The sequence below is a fragment of the Camelina sativa genome, chromosome 18 (genome assembly GCF_000633955.1).
Source record: "Camelina sativa cultivar DH55 chromosome 18, Cs, whole genome shotgun sequence".
Classification (NCBI taxonomy): Eukaryota; Viridiplantae; Streptophyta; class Magnoliopsida; order Brassicales; family Brassicaceae; genus Camelina; species Camelina sativa.
In genome coordinates this window covers 9500544-9524817 of record NC_025702.1, presented here as the reverse complement: position 1 = coordinate 9524817, position 24274 = coordinate 9500544, and the positions used below count along the sequence as shown (strand labels likewise).

Genomic DNA, 24274 nt, shown 5'->3' with positions numbered 1-24274 from the left:
TGATTTGGCCATCGGTGAAGAATAGTCCTCGAAGTAATTAAAAGATCCATGTGACCCCTTTGTTTTTGTTTTCTATTTTTGGCAAGAACACACATATAGATATGGTTGACATTGTGTAGAACCAAAATATCCATTTTCTAAGGATCTGTACTGTACATTCATATCATAATAATAAAATAAACGTTGAATTTGTCCTTCATTATTTGAATGCACCTAGCTAGGTTGGCTAAACGAATTTGAATATTATGGTCAGACCAATGAACACATAAGGGGAAATGGAGAAGTACAAAACATATATGAAAAATATAGTGTTTGGCAACTTGTTTGAAATTGAATAAAAAGAAAAATTAAGTTACTACAACAACTTATAATATGATTAATAAGAAACACCGGTATGATTAAGAAATAGAATTACACGCGTAGAAACTATAAAGTCAAATGTCAACTTTCAAAGCTATAGTTCTCCACTGAGTGTTAAGTAAGTACACTCGTAAACCCTTAAAAATTAATTAAATCCTATCACAATCCTATAACTAATGTTCAATTGCACTATAAGGGCAAGTTCATAACGCACCAAAGAAAAGGTGGAAAAAGAGAGGTAACAGTTTACATAAGCCTTACATTGTCGTGATTCTTGGTAAGGGATGAAATGTTCTTTTTGTACACCAAGAGTTTGGTGAGGAAAAAGAAGATTGCGGATTTTGACTGGCTCATCGATGGTGTTGGTTTGATCATCTGTGACTCCACAAAGCATCATCTATGGGAGTGAAATAAAGTTTGGAAGGTGCAGAGGTTATGTCACAACGTAAAGTTGTACAAAACCCTTGTTAGTTAAATCATTACGCCGCAAATTTCTCATTTCTAAAATTTTCATTATGATAATGCGTGGAATAAAAAAACAAGAGTTAAGCAAGGTATTTCATTACTGCAGCATTTTCATTAAGCTATTAGAATTATTGTGAAAAAACAGAATAATTTCTCATAATTAAATACCTTGTGGAAAAAAATATAATGTAAAATGGGATAATTGTTAACAAACGAATCAAACTGTATAAAATTTTTGTAAAAAAATAATTTTTAGTATATTAATCATAATTTTGTTTTTGGAAATGTGTATTTTAGTCAAGTGTATAACGGTCCACCTTTGCGATTTTCTTTACTGGAGTTCGACTTTTCAAATTGCATTATCCCGTGTAATAAAAATTGACTATGCGTCGGACCTTATTGATCCAAAATATTAAAAAAATTATATTTTGTTTTCTACTAATTATATTTTGGCATATTTTGGGTTTTTTTTCTTAGTTTTCCCTCGTAACATTTACACAAGCACGAGACTTATAGCTCTACTAGTAAATAAATAGAGCAAGCTGTTTTGTTCGGTACGTTGTACATATTTTTTTTTTTTGGTTTAAGGTGAAGATAACGTTGTACATATTTGATATTTCCGGACACCTAATGTATATATAAGAAATATATATGTCACTTTATCAACAGTGTATTTATGCAAGCTTAATACAGCGATAAGTACTGATATAATGACGATGTTCTCCTCTTATAAAGTTAGTTAATATGTAGTAAAATACTAGGAGATGCTCTCTATTATATACAAAAAAAGTATTAAGTTATTGGGAAAACTTAACATTTCTTATATTGCGGCCGTCTATGCCTTTGTCCCACATGTTACAAATAAATCTTAAAGAAGAATTTTTCATCTATAAAAACAACATCCATTATCTTTACACATAACTCCAATAAGTGACTCTTTTCTTTCATTCAGCACACAAACAAAAAAGTGCGAAGTCTCGATTTTTTTCTTTCTCTGAATCTCTCTTTGTACGTCACTCTTCATCAATGGATGACAAAGCAAGAAGCTTAAAGATCAACAAGAACATGGAGGATTTTGCGAACGTGGAAGAAGAAATGGACCTAAGGAGAGGTCCATGGACCGTTGAGGAAGATTTAGAGCTCATCAATTACATCGTTAATCATGGTGAAGGTCGATGGAACTCTCTAGCTCATTGTGCCGGTATGATACACTAACATCTACGTAAACATATGCACACTTATATTAAGATAGGTATGACGCGCGGTTGTGCATGAATGTGCTCCTAGGGTGAGAAAATTATAATAACAAACCAAATATACACAAGTTGCATAACTTAATTAAACTTATACTTATCCTTTTTTCAATTCTTGTCATGTTTTCTATCTCCATGTGTGTTTGTTTATTGTGTTCGCCACACTCTCTTTTTTTTTTCTTCTAAATTTCGATAAATGGATTTTGCCTTCTATCCACAAACGAAAAGAACTCTTCTATATGGAGGATAAAACAAAAAAAATGTAAAGCTTTTATGTTTATTCCTCTCATTATTCGGACTCAATTATTACATCCCTTTGGATATGGATTCAATTATTTAACCCTCTACGTTTTGAATAGAAAGTACTATATGTCTATATTCGTGTTGAAATAAAATGAAGATAAGTAATTATAATATAATGGTAAACATCTATATGGGGAGAGCACTATCCCAATGGAAGAAAGTTTGCTGGAGACAAAGACCGCCTTTTAGAGAATTTGCCTCATAGCAACCGTTGCTAAGCAACGGTCCCTATTATTTCTGGAGTAATTTTGATAACTTACCAAATATCATGAGTTTCTTGCGTATGAAATCATCACACAGACCTCGGTGGCTGTACAGTATACGTGTACACGATGATGTCTAAATAATAATAATAATTTCCAATATGGAACAGGACTCAAAAGGACCGGCAAAAGCTGCAGACTTCGGTGGCTGAACTATCTCCGACCAGATGTCCGCCGTGGAAACATAACTCTTGAAGAACAACTCTTGATTCTTGAACTACACGCCCGTTGGGGCAATAGGTATATATTTTAATCATTTTTTTGGTTGTAGTATAAAATTTTAGACCAGACAATAATTAAGTAACGTTAGATTTACACAAGTCGTCAATGTACACTTTATTTTTCTACAATCACAAAGATGCCCAATTATTTGTATTTACATCTATACATTTTATTTTTGTGTTACCAACTTTATTTATTAATACATTTCGTTTTCTTATGATTTACAGATGGTCTAAGATTGCACAATATTTACCAGGGAGAACAGATAACGAGATCAAAAACTATTGGAGAACACGTGTTCAAAAGCATGCGAAACAGCTTAGGTGCGACGTGAACAGTCAACAGTTTAAAGACACCATGAAGTATCTTTGGATGCCTCGGCTCGTGGAACGGATCCAAGCCACCTCCACGAGGTCTGTTTCCACGTCATCTTGCGTCACCACCTCTTCAGATCACTTCGTGATCAACAACAACAATACCAACATGGAGCATTCCGGTTTGATGAGTAACCCTAATGGTCACATCTTCACGTCGGAATCGGATCTTTCCAACGTGGCAGTATCCCCTTCATCAGATTTGACGGAGTGTCATCCACAAATGTCAGCACAGAATTATTTGGATAATAAAAGTGGTTTATTAGGAGAGTTTACGAAGATGCAAGATGAGAGTTACCTTAATTGGTTCGAAAATAATATTAATGGGATGATACCTAATTACTGGGACAGTTTCTGGAACATTGGATATGATGAAGACCTCTGGCTCTTACAACAACAACAACAAGGTGTCCTCGACAATGGAAGCTTCTGAAAAGACAGAAGAAGCTACTAAAAAGTCATAAAAACAAAAAGTAAAAGGAGAAAAACAAAGCTTCTAATTAGGGTGTGAAAGGAATTTGTTATAAAATATTTGAAGATTTTTTTTTTCTTTTTCTTTTTGTAGTAAGTTCGATTGATGTTTTGGAATTGTAATACTATTTTTTGTGCTGATAATTTCCAAAACAATTCAGAGTCCAATTAATAACCAAATATTTTATTCTATTTTTATAGTTTTGGGAATCATATATAATTTTATTCGAAAGATGATATTTGACACTAAAATGTGAATTTTCTACTTGGAAGCATATAAACACACTACTTTTTATATTATATGATATTGCCAAAGCAACCATGTGTAATTGGTTCCACGTCCATGTTTCATACTACTTAATTAACCCAATATATATGTCATACAAGCCGACAAACAATTACACATTAAAATACATATGTAAATGACTTTGGCATGATAAAACGAAGAAAAAAAATGGATAATCCGATTCATGATGCTTATAGGAAACATGTCTATGGGACCTGTAAATGGGAAAAAGGGAACCAAAGTGTGTGAAAGGCTTTGGGTTTAAAAGTAGACAATCCAAAAAAAACTGTCATTTTTAATTATAATTGTATCTCCACTTAGAGTCGTCTTAATGGTTAATGTATGAGCTTTTAAGATGGCCATCATTAGTGAGATTGTTCTTGGAAGAGAATGTACTACTAATAATTATGGAATTTTAGTTATTAAAATATACTACTGTACATGCTTAGTGATGATTTTTTCACCATTAACGCGTGCGAAATCCTTAATATTTAATTAGACCCCATTATTGTACGGATGAGCCTACCATTATCTAGATCCTTCCTTAACACTGTAACACGTCATCCAACCGACTCGTATTCCTCTCCTCAATTTTTTTTTATATAAAAACAGTACTAGTACTCAATATGTATATATATAGTATTCCTAGTTATTTATCTACTGTATAAACATGTTAATTTCAATTCTCAATAATGTAATAACTCTGTAGTAAATAGTATAACAGAAAATGAATTAATTGGTTTTGTTATATATATATATATATATATATATATATGTACTATCAAAAAAAATTCGAGCTACAAAATATTACCGTCAATAACTATGAAAATATTAATGAGCATCGTCAAAAAAAAAAAATACTAAAGACAAAACCTAGAAGTCATAAGTTCAAAATGACATTTGGAATCAATAACCTACCCATAGATATATTGAAGAGTGATATTTGACTGATGGTTTTAAACCAATTTCTTATGTTTAAGATTTTTTTTTAGAATTGTAAATATTGATAACATCTAGAAGCATACATGTGTGTGGTCAGTGTGGAATCTAAATCTTGGTGTTATACTTTAGAGAAATTTTTTTCTAATTTATTGATGAGAATCTAATAGAGTTCTTTTTTTAATGACAAATATTCTGGTAGATAGAGTTCATATATATATTCAGTTACAACACCTTTATAAATATTTTAGTTATGAATAAATGAATAATACTATATTTTAACAAAGCACTTCTAGAATAAGTTTTTTTTTTTAAATAAAAAAAATTAAAATAGTGAGATGTTATGGTTCATTAAACTGAAAATTATACGACAGATAAGTAAAAAGGTAAGGCGACTTTTTCTGTTTTTATTACAAATTACAACTTACAACTATATATTAGTGGTTAAATATTTAATAACGTTTTATTTCGTATCAGACTAAATAATCAATAATTTTAGTTTTTAGTGGTTAAGAATCAACAAATTGTTCATTTTTAATATACCTAATACTTTATTTTTTACATCTATAGAAATGTACATAGATATCGTAAGGGCTTTTGAATCTTTACGATTGTAGGGACATCGCAAAGAAAGAAAAAAACAGTATGAGTTTCAACATATATATCACATAAGTTATATATTTTGTATACTTATATGCCTAAGCGGTTTTTAGTTGAAGTTTTAAAGATTTTTGAGCCAAAAAACCATACGTTTCTTCCACTAGTCAGGATTTAATTGCATGTATTCAACTTATTCAGGTTCCAAATTTTTTTACAAATGATAAATAGAGAAAAAAAAGACATGTTTCTTCCTTGGAACTATGTTAGTTGCTAATCGTTTTCGCCTTTGTTGTCGTATTTACTGTTCTTTCAAGTTTGGTTGTTGTTGTTGTGTTACGGTTTGGAAGACTAGGCGTGAAGCTTAGGCGAGAGTTTTGGGGTTGATTAGAGGCAGCGTTTGAGTCTAGTTGGTATTCTTTTTAATGTGTCATGCTCATGATTGGTGGTCGGAGGTGGCTTCTCTGGCTGCCTTTAGATGCTCTCGTGCCACCGGGTTTGTTTATAACCTCTCTAGTTGTTTCTTTTTGCGTTAGTACTCGGAGAAGCTGTAGGCACCCCTTTGTTTTGAGGTTTTAATTTGAAGGCTGCCCTCAAATAGGGTTCGCTCGTGGCAACAACGATGAGGACTCGAGTTTCTTTGAAGCTGAGGCAATTACGCAAATGTTTGAGCTTTGCAGTTCAGAATTGGTGTTTCTTCCTTGGAAATATGCTTCTTGCTGATCGTTTTTACTTTCTTACCGTATTTTATGTTCTTTCTAGTTTTCGATCTTTTTTTCTTAGTTGCCTCTGTAACTGCTGTCACAATTCAAAAATGGTATAAATTTTTACCTTTTACAAAAAAATAAATAAGACAACGTTAGTACGTAACTAGTAGATAAAAAACGATGCATATTCTTCTCAATCCACCTGATTATTACGTTAGAGACAGTTCAAGGTCAACGCACGCGTCAGGTAATCTACCACCAATTAATCCATATACATACAGTTACAAAACCATATATGAAAATGAAACTAGCATATGTACAATGTATTCTCAATACATTCATCACTACGTATATTTCCGGAAGGTCACCCATCCTGAAACTATTCCAGCATAAGACGCTTAATTCTGGAATTCTCTGAGGACTATTGGCCCAAAAAGATAAGTGCATTTTGGTGACATATATGACCAAATCAATTTTTTAAAACCTCTTCGCAAGTCTCTGAAACCGGGGTGTCACAATTTGGATTTGTGCATGATTTCAAATCCAGTCCCGGCCCATACATCCTTCGGTATGATCACTTTTTGTATGTCATGATTAAAGAATTCACATCATACATTCGTCTTGGCGGTAGGTTGGCATATAAAATTGTATCTCACTGAATCAGTTGTTTTATTATTGTTATTGTCTCATAATCCACATAATATATAACAAAACAAGCCAAACACTACAAGAAAACATGCTTATTGCAACAACAAGCTCTGTCGCTCATCCATCAAAAAACAGTAATAGTGACGGATTTGCGAGGAAAGCATAGCACTTCCCTCGCAACACTTACGACGAATATATTGTCGTTGCAAAATACACGCAAATTACGATGTACAATAGTCCTTGCAACTTCTTGCAAAACGTGTCGAAATAAATCCCTTGCAGATTTGTAAGACTTTTGCAACATTTTTTCCATTGCAAAATATTAATAATATCATAAACCCAGTAATATGTTTCCTCTCAGATTAGTAGCAATTTTCATTCATTGCAAATCCGTAGCATTAATTTGCTACGGATTTTGGCTTTTTCATTTTGATATTTATATTTTTGATATTGATATTTATATTTTATATTTTAAGAAATTTTTTTTATAGAAAATATAATCAAAATAGGAAATAAAATTCAAGCATACATATAAATAGAAACAATTGTTTGATTAGCAACAAAAAATCTTAAAAACCATATTCAAAAACAAATTAAAACTTTATATCAAATTGTCTTAAAAAGATTGTGATAAAGAGGGAACTACGGTTCCGGTTCCTATGTTTGTGCTAGTGCCAATGTCGTCTCCTGTCTAAGGTAAGGTTGGATTGGAGCCTCTTGTCTATGTTATGGTTGGATTGCAGCCATGTTCAGTCCTCGTCGGGGTTCTGCTTCCAAACTTAGCAGAAAACTCAGGAATCTTCCCGGAAAGATAGTCAAGGTATGCATCATAGCTATGTATTTTTCTGCATTGTCTTGTAGTTGAGTGGCTTGAGTTGCCAGAGTAGTGACTTGAGTTGCGAGAGTAGCTACAGCGACAGTAGTTACAGCGACAGCAAGCAAGGAAGATGTAGTGCTCTGGAAGGAAAAGGGCGACTATTCAAAGATATATTCATCACCCAAGACACATGGGAAGCCATACAATCGCACAAACCGAAAAACAATTGGAGTAGGGGGTTTGGTTTAAGCACGCCACACCAAAATATGCTTTCATAGTTTGGCTCGTCATCAACAATCGCTTATCCACATGAGATAGAATGCAGAGTTGGAATGTGGGTGTCAATCCAACCTGCATACTATGCAACCATTGTTTGGAGACTAGAAACCACCTGTTCTTTACTTGATGTTATTCTCGGGAGGTTTGGTCTGGTCTCACGTCCAAACTGCTCCTCAGGTGTTACACAACATCTTGGACTCACATTATTATGTTGCTGAAGGATACCTATTTGAGCTATCACCGACTCTTTCTACTACAGTACCATTTTCAGCTTACCATTCATTCGTTGCGGATGGAAAGAAACACAAGACGTAATGGAGACAAAGTCCTTCTCTCAGCTCAGCTAGTCTGACGACTAGATCAGCAAATTCGGAACTGGTTACTTTCAATCCAAGAACAGGGAGATGGGAAGTTTCGAGATTGCCCGGTGACATGACTTGCCTCACGATACCCTCCTAGCTAAGACACAAGTTTTTCCTATTTGATATATCTTTTATTTCATTTTAAACAAACGCTGCAGTGATGTAACACAGTTTTTCTGAATAAATTTTATATTTTATTCAAAAAACAAAAATGATAAATAAAGGGCTTATAAACTATGAAGTCTTAAAAATATGGCAAACGATTGAGTAGCGACTCTTTTTCTTTGACTTCCCTCATGTTTCCTTTTTATGTCCAACCATTTCTTATCACATATCATTAGATCCAAAATTAACTTCCTTAGTGAACTATATAGAGAGAATCAACGAACTAGTATGGCCGTTTACTAGGAATAAATAAGTTAGGCCTAACAGTTTGATTACTTAACATTTGTTATATATATATATACAAACTGTTTTGAATCATATATGTAAAACAGAAAATGAGATTGATTACTTAACATTTGTTATTAGAAGTTATGTTTTTCTCTCACTTTTTCAAATGTGAGGTTATTGGCATGTTCCTTCAAAATGATGAACTTAATCTAAGACGAAGTCTCATTTCGGATCAGTATGTTTTCCAACTAAAAACAATTAATTGATGGAATGATGCATATCATTTATTTAAGTATTTATGTTTTGTTCATACTTGATGTGGATGTTCTCTACTTGTCTTATAGAAAACCTTAATGTTGATTCTACTCATCCATAAGTCTCTGATGTTTGAGTTTGAGCTAAAATGTCTTTATTTTATCTGTCACCGTTTTGGATTCGTGAATATCTTTCTTTACTTTACCACAAAAGCACCTTAGTATTGTGGATACACATGATTACAGGGAATATGGACGGGAATGCTAACCGGAACAGTTCTTCAGACATGTGTACTGCTTTTGATGGGAAGGCGAAATAGATAGAGGAGAAGAGACTGAAGATATCGAAGTTTGTCTCAATCCTTATAAGTTATAATGTTAGCTTTTTTGGATAAAACTTGGCAGCAGTACAAAACTTAGTATGATATGTAAGACTTGTTTAATTTATGTTATGTATGTTGATGATATTTATGAAATATTTTTTTTATATCAATCCACTTAAATAAGTCTGCAAAACTGGGGTCAAATATATAAATTATAGAAATCAAATTAAAAATTAAATCTATCCATATTGCAAAATAAAAATGCTATGACATAATATAAAATGGCAGGAAATATGTGTTACGGAAAACTATATTATATCATTTGATTAGTGCTATAAAAGACCGACATATAATAGCACATGTCAAAAACGCTATAATAGAAGTGACACCTAAAATAGCTGCTGAGAACATAGCGTTTATGAAAACGCTATTAAACACATACGATAGCGCTTAACTTGTGCTATGAATGTTGCTTTTCTTGTAGTGTTGATGTGGATGTTCTCTACTTGGTATGATGTTCTTGTTATTATGTCCAATCTGACTTTATGTGTGGCTTCTGCTTATCTTTTTATCTCAATTAAAAATGATGATTAAATGACAAAACTGAACATATAAAGACGACCATAAATTAACCAATTGATGCAATGGAACTTTTAATTGAGATAAAATTATGTTCTTTTGTCTTCAACTTATACAATACTTCATATTCAATGAATTTAAATCTACTAAAATTTCAATCCATTTCTTTTTTTGGAAATGTTTTTAGATAGGAAAGTTTAGATAAGAAAAAAAAAACAAAGCTGTTTAGATGAAATTAAAATTTGGCTTTTTATCGCCATAAAATTTTATACAGTGATCATGATGTTTAGATTCTAAGGGATCTTTCTTAAATCAATCTTTTAATATTTACTTGCATCTTATATTTTTCCTAATAGTTGTCTTCAAAAATTCACTGCGTCCAAAATTTTTGTGTTGTTTTTTTATTGTACTTAAATGAGATTAGATTGGGTGATTAAAGGAATCATGCACACATCCTAAGCAATAAAATGACTGTGAGGAGTCTTCATGATCATCAACAAATTATTTTGATTGGATATCACTCGAATTTAATATTTTCATCTCTACATATAACATTGTTTCAATTTCTTTAGGTTTTCAAATCTAAAAGCACATCAATGATAAACTGAAAACCTATTGATTATAAATTAATAAATAAGTATGCCGCATTGTTTCCATTTCTCATTTTATCCAACTTCTCAGAGCTAGCTAGAGGTCCCTACGCTTTTGAGAATTTAAAAAAATATAGCATAAGAGGCTAAAATGTAAAATGATTTGTAGAACTATATTCATAAAGATTTTATTTTCATCAAAATTCTAAGGGGTATTTTACAAGGGAAAATCTTAAAATCACTGAGTATGGATCCTCCAAGATGCATGCTAAGATCCGTTACTTTATACGAATCATCTCTCTTTTACTTAGGGGCTGTTATTGGAGAAATGATTTTTAAATCAATATGGAATTGTAAATTTTAGAAATCAAAACACATGGATTTTGAAATAACATGTTTTATCCTTGGATTTGAACCCTTTTATTTTACACTTTCAAATCCATTCAAATCAATTTAAAACATATTATGGATTTTGGAATCTAAAAACAAATCATTAAATGAATAACATGAGATTTTAACAAGTATTTGTAAATCATAAAACCAATAACAATTAATTTTGATAAGTATTTTAAAATCAATGATTGAATAACACATGATTTTTGTTTGGATTTCCAAATCCATTAAATCCATTAGTTTTCTAGATTGTTTCGTAGATGAGACGAAATCGAGAATTCTAATTAAATGCATTTTGCTTTTGCTATACAAAATATTGACCTGTGGGATTTTCCTAGTTTTAATCTAATGTATGTGTATATATATTTATTGACTTGTCATTTGGGATTCATTAATATATATTTGTTTCAAAGGTTTATGTATTTCACCGATGTATTATTATACTCTAAATAATTGATGTACTTTGGTTGACCAAAATAAATAAATTGGTACTTAGGTTTGATATAGTTTGTTTGGTTTTAGTATACTTATCAGGGATAAAAAACACAACTCATCTTCGTTAGATAATTCTTTCATAGATAAACTAGTTAGAAAATTAGGAATAACAACAAAAATCTATGCAAAATATATAGTATACTGCTTTAAATATCGCTTTTACGGAGTCATCAATCACACTCATAAACTAAAATGAAGAAATTTGAAATATCAGCTCAGATATTTTAGACAAAACAACTAATTACTATATTTAAGGTTGTTTAGTGAACATCCTAAGAAAATTGTGGTTTGGTTTGAAACCAAGCTAAACCAAACTGTTAATGTTGAGGAAAAACTTAGCCCAACGGTTTGAGAGAAGTATCAAGATTAGTGATTCACAAACGGTAGTTAGTGAATTTGTCAATATAGGGTAAATCTTCATAACTAAGACTTTGGAAAAGAAAATGCTATACACAAATAGAAAAAAAAATTGACGATAAAAAAGACCATGGGGGATCCATAGTTTAATCACAATTTATTGATTAAGATGAGTCGTGTTCCTAAGGAGGATGCGATAAGGTTTGTTAGAGATGTGGGTGTTAACGTCGTGTCTGCCGCATTGGTAGGAGCAGGAGCCAAGGCTGCAGGTAACTTTGTTTTATTTTACCTACTTGAAACACATAGATTTATATTCATTATACTCAAACTAATTAATTTTTTTTTCATTGTTTTGAATGTTTTTGAAGGAGTGATCCCCAGCGGCACAAGTAATGAAGAAATTGAAGAAATAAAAAAAGAGGAAAAAGAGGTTGATTTGTATATATATATATATTTATTGACTTGTCATCTCGGATTCATTATATATTTATGCCGTTTATTACAGTCCCCAACTTCTTTTTTAAACTAAAATATAAAGAAAGACAAATTAAGGTTTAAAACTCATATCTTATTAAATAAATCTTAGTTTTCAAAGTTAGTAATTCATATAATCACGACACGTGTCAAGTATATCGATAATATTTTGATATGAGAAAATAAATTTTATTTAATAATTACAATAAAAATAAAAAATCCTAAATATAAAAGGATTACAATTAATATTTTTGAAAAGTATGTAAAACTAAAAGTGATCTATTACATCACTATTCTAATAGGAAAGTTATCTCTTAAATTACTAATTTTAATAGAAAAATATGTGCAATTAATAAGGAAAATTTTGTAATTTAATTGCAATTAATAAGAAAAATATTTACAACTAAATTTCAATTATTGTTTATTATAATCATATAGTAAAAAAAATTATACAGAAAAGGGATTAAAGTATATAAAAAAATAATGTATTAGAATTAGTGATTAACATAATATAAGAAATGAAGAAATTAATGTAATTTTCTTAAGTTTTTTAATCTGTGAATGATATGATAACTTATATATTATTATGTTATTATATAAACTTTAGTTTTCAAAGTTAGTAACTTCGCGACACATGTCAATTTTAAAATTAATGATTTGTCATGTGTTATACAAAAACTTTGTTTTACATATTGTAAATTATAAGAAATTAAAAATTTAAACAATTTAATAAATATAAAAGATAGTTCATATATTTATATAAAAATAATGATAATTCTAATTTTAAATTACTAATTCTATAGAAAAAAGAATTAAGAAAATTATACAATTAATTACTATAATATCATAACTAAATATATATACTTTAAGATATTAATCCTAAAAGAAAAAAGGATTGTAGATAATCACCTATACATAAAAAAAATATTTTTTTCATGATAACGTCTTTGAATTTTTGATAAATTTATGATAATGTTGGTATATATAGTTTTATTTAAAATTAGTTGGACAAGTAGTAAAACTATTACGCATGAGATTACAAAGTATGAAACAAATATATTTAAGATATTGTTACTTTTTCAAATATACGATAAAATTATTTTTCAGTTTTTTTTTTGGAATTATGTTTTATTAACTTTAATTTTTCAAAAATATTAAGTAAGATATAAATTTGATATAATGCATATTTTTTAAAATAAAAATTATAAATGTAACTCATTAGGATTGAGTGCATCTGTGCATAGAATTAAAATCTAATTTTATTCTCATGTAAATAAACAAAGAAATTATATTGCAAAATGGTGTGTGAACTCTAAATTCGGTTTAAAAAATCAAATAAAATAAAATTAATATTTTGAATACAACATAAATTTTCCGTATTTTTCTTATATTTGCATTAATACGCGGACCTAATCTAGTTCTTTTATAAAACTCAAATACTGTACATACGTACACGGTACATGCGAATGAACAAAGCATGTTCCATATCGTATTAATCATCGAACCCCAAAATTTTATCGAGTAATCATTTTTTTGGTATAAACATTTTTTTTATTACTAATATTGAAATCAAGATTTGAAGGTTTGAGAGAAGAGTCGGTGATGGTTGAATGGCTGATTAGTAGTTGCAGTAAGTGTGATTTGTAGTTGCAGTAAGTGAATTTGTCTTGTAAAAGAAAACTAGACTAAAGTAGGTTTGAGAAATGTTTTTTTGGGACATAGTAGTTTTTTTAATTTTCTGATTAAAAGAAAACAAAAAAAATAAAATAAATATTTTTTTTTTGTTAAAGGTATAAAATAAATATTATAAGGAGGAAAATAAATGTTATAAGGAGAAGATTTGAGAAATGTTTTTTGGTCCAAAAAGAGAATTAAATCCCAAAAAACTTTGCATATAAAAAAAATATAATGGGAGTCACAATTCAATATACAATAAAAAAAAAAGCAAACAAACATTTGTCGTATGCCTCACAAAGACGAAGTGCTAAGGTTCGCAAAAGACGTGGGAAAGAGCGTGATTTTATCTGTAGTGATAGGAGCAATGGTTGCAGGTGAATCATTTTTGACTTCATTTTATTTTAATTGAAACCCTGATTCAAAAAATCGAAAAAAAAAAATACAATTTCTGATTTTGATTTGATTATCTACTCAAATATTATGTTAAGAGTATAAAAGAAGAAGAAATGGGTAGAAACTGAGCTAAAAAAAGTTGGCGGCCATAGATTTAGGGTTTTACGGTAGCTGGATTGTGGGAAAAGAAGATGACCGTTTGAATTATCGTTTTGCCTTTGTTAATATTTTTTTTTTTTTTTAAGGAATGATCCCTGGCACAAATAATGAAGAAAGAAAAAAGAACGAGGAAAAAAAGGAAGAGATTAAAAAGACGGAAGGACAAAATGTCGAGGAGGAGCATGATGATGATGATGATGATGATGTTGGCGTAAGATTAACATAGATTTATAAGAATAAGAAGAAGAGTTTGGTTATGTCTTTGAAATATTAACTATAAAATAAATTATATTGACGGAGGAAATAATAAAGACTTTGTGTTCTCTGTTCTCACGTCTCTCTCTGTCTCTCTCGTATTCATCGTCTTCAATTTAGTTCTCTGATTAAATTGTTTATTCCTCCCCCCCTTTTCATCGTCTTTCTGTTCTGTTCTCTCCGATCGAATTCTCCAGCAGTCTAAACCCTCTTTTCTTCGTGTTCTCTGTCTCTTCTAAATTGTCTCTTCTTTTTCATGATCAGCTTTGGATCTTATGCGAGCGAGTGTGTCTATGTGACATATTCATCTTTTATCTTTATCCAAATTTTAGGAAAAGGGAAAAATTAAAATTTATAAAAATACACAACAAAACATTTTTTTATGTTACTTATTAGATTAGTAGGTTCTCTGAATATACAAATTATAATTATGAAGAAGAAGAAAAAAAAACTACACAATCTTTTTTTTTTTTTTTTTGTTCTTTTGGTCCGGTAATAGTATTACCGATCACATAAAAACGGCATTGACTCCATCACATGCACCTTACCCATGCGAGAGTGAGACTCATTACTTACAATTTTATTATCACAACTGATTTCTCAAAAGTTACAATAGCTTTACTTATGAAGGCAAACTAACTAAGAGACTTAGAAAGAATCTAAGTTTCTTTAGTACTTTTTTCAATTTGCTTATGATGCTCTAGTAGATACATCTCAGCTAAGGCAGCAAACATTGCTGATCCAAAAGGAAGAAAATTCTCATCGAGGAAGAAATAAGGGGAATGAACGCTACGTACAGAACCTATTTCTTCTTTTCTGATGCCGATTCCTAGATAGTAACCAGGTATTTTTTGTTGATAGAATAGAAGGCACAATCCTCACCCGCCATTATCTTTTCACCCGGTTTCACCTTCTTAGGTCCAATCAATTTTTTCAAAACCTTTTCAGTGTATTCGGGTAAACTTGTGGTCGATCATTTGTGGTCGATCGTTCACTGTTGCTGGATACATAGGATGGCTATCTTCATGCATGTGTTATATCTGCTTTGCATCTATAAACTTCAGCTTCTCCTTCAACCACCTGTCAGCAATAATTGCGTTAGCTTACATTTGAACATTCATGATTATGTGGATTGTGGAAGAGAGCTTGTGTATATAGCAATGGCTTGTTCCATGAAATTTTTACTAGAGCAGAGTAACAAGAGACTCAGGAATCAAAATCAATAACTATACTCTTACTGATCACCAGGCAAAAGATATAATATTCAAAGGTTGTTTTGAAACGCGCGTATGTATACATACCTCTTTCAACCTACGTATCAACAAGTTAGGTCACCGTCCGGTTAACCTCTAAGGTTTTCTTGAACAATAGTTAATATCTTTCCTAGAAAAACGCGCGCAAACATATATTTTTGTTAATTTTTTAAAAACACAAATTAAAATATATTTTTTGTGATTGGTGCCTAAATCAGTTTTCTGAAAGAAAAACAAAATTTACCTAGAAATAGCGTAAGAGTCTATAGACTGTGACATAGAAGACTATTTTTACTAAATTGTTGCATTTTCATTCAGCTGGTATAACTTTTTCGTTCATTATTCTTGTAATTATTTTTATATTTCTGTTTGGTTTTGGTTGAGTTTTGGATATGTCCGCATATAATTGAACAACATACAACATTAACAAACTAATAAAGTGGAATTTTAATTTATATATTTACTCATTCGATAATGCACTTATGTAAAATTCTACAGCAACGTCTATTGTCTATGTTTTGTCGCCGATCTACTAGTTTTGGTATATTATTACTCCACATATGCTCTAAAATGTTCAAACCATTATACGATTCTATAATACTTAGTTTGTCAAATAGAAATGAGAAACTTGAGAAATACCTCGTTTGGTATATTCTTTTCAAAAATATCATTTTTACCTATTCAGTTTTAAATACTCCTTATTAAATATAAGATTTTACTGTATAAAGTTTATAAGACATTTGTGAATAGTAACTATTACTTGGAGACTCGGAAAAAAGAAATTAAGAAAAAAAAAGAGAGAATTCTTATTAATGTTAATATATATATATATATATATATATATATATTTGTATTGATTTTATTAATTAACAAAAAATATAAAGATACTAAGTATTTAATTTTATTTTAATTCTATAAGAAACTAATAAAAGATTAAGGTATGTATTACTTATGTATAATTTGATTTCTTAATCATTGATGTTATTATAAAGATTAAGAATAAAGTATTATTTTCTTTTACATTTATCTTTTATATACCTTTAATGATTAAGATATTATGTATAATTTGACATGTGTTTGATCAAAACATATCATATCTCCATTCTATAAAAGCAGTTCCACAATAGCTCAAACAGCCTTAGCTACCAACCATATCCTCAACATATTTTGTAATAGGTTTTTTTTTTTTTGACAATATTTTGTATTAGGTTTTTTACATGGAGAAAAAAACAAATGTTTGCTTTGGTTAGTTTTGTGATTGTTACATCCGGTCGTTTCATATTTCATATATGTATGAAAAGTACTAGTACATGTTTATGTTTATAATTCATAAAATTATATGGTTTGCTTTGTAGTGATGACTATCGTAATATTACGGGATGTTGAAGCCACACGAAATTTATTGCCTGAAAAAACCACTAGCTCAGCTTGTTTTGCATCATGAAGGTTTGCCGCCTATGATGGATCACCAAAATACGACCTGCGTTATAAAGTGTCGTTTCCTCGTCAAATTCCTCGTCCAAATATTTGTATATGTTTCTGCAAATGCTAATTTTATATCATATTTTATCAAATAAATAAATTATGTATTAATTAATTATTTGATATGTATCGTGTACATCAACGTTACATTTGAGAGTTGTATATATGGTGAAAACTAAAACAAACAACATACGATTGATATATATATATATATATATATATAGAAAATGATATATTGGTTTGTTGCAATAATTTTCTATGTTGATATATCACTATTTTCTTGTATCTTTAATTCTCAACGTAATCAGAATTTCTTGTATCTGTCAACATACTCAGAATGTTCCATGTATTGTTTGGTTTAAACTGCATTTCATTATTTCTGCTCATTATTTCTGGTTTTTCAATGTTCTATATGTAAGATTTGTAGTTTAGAACATGACTTTGTCCTATATATAGAATATGGTTAACATCCAGTATACATAGTAAAAGAGGTCAGTACAAAACTTAGATAGCTCAGGAGGGATATATAAAAGAGGGGGAATATGAATTCTAAGAGTATACAACAAACTCTTGATCTATTTAGTAAAACTAAACAACTGATCTATAAAGTTGACAGAATAGAGAAATCTAGAAGATGGAAATAGTAAGAAAGCAGAAAAAAGTGGAGAAAAGGTCTTACAAGGTCAAGAAAAAAATATATATAGGAATACTACAATACCAATTATTAAAGCTCAGATTAAGATAGCGTCATTGTTTTGATCACGAAGCAGAAGTCTTGATCATCTTCTTCTTCGTCTTGGAACAGCCTTTATGTCCTAAGCCTATCACAAATTAATGCAACTTCATAATGCCTATATTACTTACGAAGTTACGATCATAAAAAAAAAGAACAACATATAATTACAGTATTTGTGTAGTCTGCGTGTATACCTTGAATATGACACTTTGGTGGTTTTTCAATGCATGAAACGCTTTCCCATTTATCCATAGCTTGAGAGAATGATAGAGAGAGCCATGCGTGAACTATATATATATTTATAAAGATACACGCACGAACGTAGCTATTGACTTTTTTTTGTGAACCCCGTTGCTATAGTCTATAGATACATCATGCATATGTACCTAGCCTAGTACAACATATACACAATATCTGTTTTTTCTATATAAAGTAAAAACAAAAACAAGAAGGTTATGTATATTTTGTTTTGACATATACTTTTGTTATATTTTTGGTTCATACGTTTGACATGGAATCTATATATCGACAAAACTTACACCTATACTCGTACCTCCATTATATTGGATTTATGCAAAAGCATCATCCGCTACCATGAATCTTCTTGTAGAGCCTTACCGACAAAGGAAACTAAAACGTGCACCATATAGTCATTTAAAAAAAAAAAAGTTTAACGATGTAGTCTACATGATGTAGACTTAACTTGATCAAGTTTTTAATACGCTTAATGTTATTGGATACAAAAGCTAGATTCAAAGTTGAACCATAGAAAGAAAAAAAAAACGTTACGAATATAGTGGCTTCCACTCCAAGATTCTTGGTTATCAAATGACAGAAATCAATTTCCTTGTAAATTCTAACACTATAAGATCATGAAAACTCGTATGCAGACGCGTCATCTTCTACAAGATCATTACGAATTTAATTAGGATACTCTTTGATTAATATAGGATTATCGCAAGTTTTGTAGATGTCAATTAATTAAGGTATTAGCTAGCGAACAAAACTACAAAAGTACTCCATTCCATATCATCGGGAAAGACAAAGGGGTCGACGTGACAACTATGATCCCAATCAATATGATGGAACAGGGAAATAAGGAGAAAATAAATAGGAAAAAAAGGCAAAGGGAGAAAAAATTGAAGAAGCAAATGAAGCAACTTAAGTTGCCTGAGGAAGATGGGGAAACTGATGTGACCAAAGACACAAATCATTGAGACAAAGTCACCGAGTTCCGACAAATACTTCTCCTCAATTACACTTTTTACAACCTTTAATAATTCATCTCCATTATACACATACATTTCAACAGTTTATATAGCATGGTTATATCAATTTTATGCATACATAAGGGGTACATATAAAGGAGTTTAATTTAAGGTTGGCCCAAGAACAAGCAAGACCTCAAAATATGCTTCTTGAATTGATGAGTAAATGAAAGAATCCTAGGTTATATAACTTATAACTTGGCTGGCGTCTCTACTAGCTAGAAATCAAATTGTCATTCAAACTAGAATTCGAAAATCACTAAACTGAATCACGGTTTAAGTAAATTAAAAAAAAAATCACAAAATACACAATTAAAGAACACTAAATTTCTATATATAAACAAGATTAAATTTCTAGTTAGTTGGTCTATCCATTTTATGGTAACTATCATAGGAAACAACCACATAAAGATCATAGGAAACAACCATTTTTTATTATAAAATTCATGCAATTTTTGTAACTTTACACAGATTATTTTTAAAATATTTACTAACTACATGAACTGTGCCTCATGCTAATATTTTTTCTAGATCCGCGGACAACAACCATTTGTCTAAGCGGTCAAATTATTTGTACAAACATTGTCATAAACACACTTAAAACCTTTGTAAAAATGGTTTAAATCTATAATATATCCTATAATATTTTGTTAATATATACTATTAGCTTTGGCATCCAATATTATATAGTCTGGGGGATGGTGTAAGAATAAGAACGCATCTCCTAGTTGGTCTATCCATTTTATGGTAACTATCATAGGAAACAAATACATATGTGGCATTTTACGGCTTATTTGTTTAGAAGAAAATCAAGAGATCGAAAAAAAAAACCATCTAATATATTCAAAAAGGCTTTTCATTTCTCATTGTTAGCAAATTTATATGGGCCTTGGGCCTAGATTAAACACAAGGGGGTGAAAGGATGATGCATCTGGTGTTTGTTTTATTGGCTAAGTTAGAAGAAACACGCGCTTCTTCCCCAATCGCTAAAACTTGTTCAACGCTCAAAGCGATTCTAAAACTCATCTCTTCCGCCATTTTTTCCTCAGTGATCTCTGTAATAGTCATTTCTTCTTTCTTTTGGGTTAATTTTATTGCTTCCATCAATGGGTAATCGAAAGACAGAAGCTTTGTTGCGGTAAGATGAGAAAGTTTTAGTCTTTGACCCCATTGTTGGTAGATTCCTCTGTCTCTTGTGTATTTTGAGTTGATCTGACAATGGATAATCAAAAAGTTGCTCTCTTTCCCGATGAGGTGATTCTTCAGATTCTGGCGAGATTACCTGTGAAATCTCTCTTCAGGTTCAAATCCGTTTGCAAATCTTGGTACAGGTTACCCTCTGACAAGTACTTTACTAATTTGTTCAATCAAGTCTCTGTCAAAGAGCAATTGCTTGTGGCTGAAGTATCAGATTCGTCGAGTTTGATCTGTGTTGATAGTCTGAGAGGTGTTACTGAGTTATCATTGGGTTTTCTTAGAGATAGGGTGAGAATTAGGGTTTCTTGTAATGGTTTGTTGTGTTGCTCTAGCATTCCTCAAAAGGGTGTTTACTATGTTTGTAATCCTTCGACTAGAGAGTTTAGGAAATTACCTAGGAGTCGAGAAAGACCCGTTACTCGGTTTTATCCTGATGGTGAGGCGACTCTTGTTGGCTTGGCTTGTGATTTGAATAGGAATAAGTTTAATGTTGTCTTGGCTGGTTACCATAGGTCTTTTGGTCAGAGACCTGATGGGAGTTTCATTTGCTTGGTGTTTGATTCTGAGACAAACAAGTGGAGGAAGTTTGTTTCGGCGGTAGAAGAGTGTAGTTTCACACACATGAGCAAGAACCAAGCTGTGTTTGTTAATGGGATGCTTCATTGGTTGATGAGTGGTCTGTGTTATATACTTACATTTGATGTTGAACATGATGTGTGGAGAAAGATTTCTTTGCCTGATGAGATAAGATGTGGGAATGGTGGTAATCGGGTTTACCTCTTGGAATCCGATGGGTTTTTGTCGGTGGTTCAGTTATCAGATGGGTGGATGAAGATCTGGAAGATGATAGAGTACGAGACTGAAACTTGGAGTGTTGTTGATAGCATAAGTTTAAGGTGTATTAAAGGATTGGTACCTGGAATCTTCCCGATCTGTCAGACCGATGAGTATGTTTTCTTGGCTACTCATAAACAGGTTTTGGTGTATAACAGACGAAGTAAGTTATGGAAAGAGATGTTTTCTTTAAAAGGAAGCTATTCTCTGCCTTTGTGGTTCTCAGCTCACGCCTTTCGCAGCACCATACTACCCTGTAATTAAGATGTTTATGTTGCCTTCTCTCTACATATTGTTTTTGTTTATTTTCAGCTCTTGGATCCTTTTTTATGCAAATTTGTTTTAAACAAACTGTTCTTAAATTAACATGTAGATCCCAACTTTTTCTCCAATTCCTCTCTTGTATGTATTGTCTATTACTCTATTTACATCAGAACCTCATTTTTCATTTCAGTATCATGATTGTCCTCATTGGTGTTCTTTAGCAAGACACCTTCTTTCAACAATTCTTCACTCCGAAATAAGTAACAAAGATCAGGAAAACATAGTAGAAAATTGTCCAAATGCTTGTCGAAGTTCTCCTTGACCACATATATAGGATGAATACTTGCCCCAAGTTCATCAGAGAAACTAGAATATGAAATAGAAGGGCTCAAATAAGTAACATACACTGCTTGAACACAAAGTTTAGCAAATGAGACTCGCAAGCAACTTCATATATGGACTGTTCTTAAACTAGCTAATTTGCGAATTAATAGACGAAATCAATTTAATATATATGTTTAGAGAATGAATAAACAGTTGATTTCTTATGTTTTTGTTTTAGCTAGTACAAATACATTTTGGTGTTGTTGAATTTTTGTTGAACCTTTTTTGGCTTCTCCTTGACATCATCATGAACGTCTTCAAACACGGACAAGGGCAATGATTTAGACAATAAACCGACCTGTGTCTTAAATGTAATCAAACTAGTGGACCGGTTCACATGAATCTCATCGAGCGAGATCCAGACCACGAACTCCTTAGCCTTAACCCCAGTGAGTTTCTTGATCTTGTTAGGTTCGAAGTACGCAGTGACTTCATCTTCAAAACATACCACAACGTTATCGAATCTAAACAAGTCTTGATACCTCCTTTTCTGATCTTCTTCTTTCTTCTTCTTGTGCTTTAGCCACACGAAACCTGTGTCCTTCACGTAACCACATTCTTCGATCTCCTTGTTACTAAGAAGCCGGTTAGGTAAACCGATTCCGGATAAAAGCGAACCGAACTTCTCTCTGCATGTCTTGTCTCCATGATACACCTCTGCCTTGGCTTTCATAGCTTCTGTCACCATAAAGATTATATGATATGATCAATCTATCTTTCGAGTTCGGATAAGAGTTTTTGTGGAAATATAGGTTTTCAAAGTTGTCTTTTGAACCTTTTAATGTGTTTTTTACATGTTGTGCAAGTTTGAGAATATGCCTTCTCGGGTGGATCTCTCTAGTGTCTTTTTCTTTGCAAATTGATTTTTTTTTTTTGTCTATATATTTCTATTTTTATATACAATATATATATACCCAAAGGATATCCTTTTCTTGTTCAAGACTAATTTCTTTTTCTTAATTGCACGTAAGTGAGATATTATACGATGCAGTTACTATATTGATATTCATTATACAATATTTTTCCCCCAAGTAAGTTAAGAATAAATTGGGTTAGAATTGACGTACAATTAAAGATGAATCGACGACATATGATTAAGCATCAACAATATTTTAAGAATACAAAACAAGTTTACCCAACAACAAGAATTAATGGCATTTCGGGTAAGTAGCTAACAAAGTTCGGACGTGCTCATGGAACAAACTTTGTTGTACGATCCGCGATGACCCTTCTTGCTCATCGACCACATAAAGACACTTTTTAGCTATGCTATGTGAATGATGAATCTCTCTTATGCGCATCAAAGTTCGGACGTGCTCATGGAAAAACACCTAAAAGTATTTGAGACCGTCCAATCCGTATAAAATCGTCTAAATCTCTCTCTTTTTAATAACAAAAATATATCTTTTAATAAACGCTGTAGAAACTAGGTTTCACACCATTAATTTGTTTGAAGGGGGAAACAAATTCAATAAAGTAATTTCTTAAAGAACTTAGATTAAAACTAGTAAGCAAAAGGGGAAAAAGATCTCTTGAGGAAAAAGTTAGGGTTTTTGCTCAAGAACAAGTAAAAGTAGAGAATTAGGGTTTTTTGTATTAATTGTTGGGATCTTTTACAATGGAGAAGTCTCCCCCCTTTTATACAGTTTCATTGATCACAGAATATATTAACTTTTCTTATTGTCCAGAATAGAATATGGAAAGTTCCCATTTCTTCTTCAAGTCGGCCGTTGAGCGAATTAGGAAGTTGGCTTCTCATTGATGGGTTTAGCCTCTTTGTCCGAACAGGTCTTCATGTAGATCATCAGTTAAGATTCTTAACCGGATTCCCGGTTAAGTAATCAATTTATCTTTCTGGTTTAGATCGGTATGTCGGGAGTACTAAATCTCGCACCAACAAACGCGTAAAAATCCATATTGCTTTAGGCAGTTTGCTTATGTTCCCTTTAAGACCAACTCAAACGGTGAAATGAGGAAGATACAATCGGCTAAATCACATTAGTCTTGTTTTAATGTATATATATGTTTTTCACTGAATGATTATATTAATATATAAATATAACATTGAACTTACAAAGGATCCAAGGTAATCAACCCAGCAAATCCTAGCTAAATTTTTACTTAGATTCTAGTAGTATCCTCTACAAAAAGATATTGTAATCAAGAGG

The 24274-nt window shown here is 31.2% G+C and overlaps 3 protein-coding genes across 3 annotated transcripts; 2 read left to right on the top strand and 1 right to left on the bottom strand.

Moving 5' to 3' along the window:
* Nucleotides 1773–3872, top strand: LOC104760942 (transcription factor MYB108-like). Its single transcript, XM_010483938.2, has 3 exons — nucleotides 1773–2026; nucleotides 2755–2884; nucleotides 3094–3872. Exons 1-3 carry the CDS (start codon nucleotides 1852–1854, stop codon nucleotides 3671–3673), a joined length of 885 nt encoding a protein of 294 aa, XP_010482240.1. The 5' UTR covers nucleotides 1773–1851; the 3' UTR covers nucleotides 3674–3872.
* On the top strand, nucleotides 20395–21841 carry LOC104760941 (F-box protein At5g49610). The gene has a single exon (XM_010483937.2). The coding sequence runs from the start codon at nucleotides 20646–20648 to the stop codon at nucleotides 21720–21722; it is 1077 nt and encodes a 358-aa protein (XP_010482239.1). The 5' UTR covers nucleotides 20395–20645; the 3' UTR covers nucleotides 21723–21841.
* LOC104760940 lies at nucleotides 22214–22968 on the bottom strand. Its single transcript, XM_010483936.1, has one exon. It carries the CDS (start codon nucleotides 22792–22794, stop codon nucleotides 22285–22287), a length of 510 nt encoding a protein of 169 aa, XP_010482238.1. The 5' UTR covers nucleotides 22795–22968; the 3' UTR covers nucleotides 22214–22284.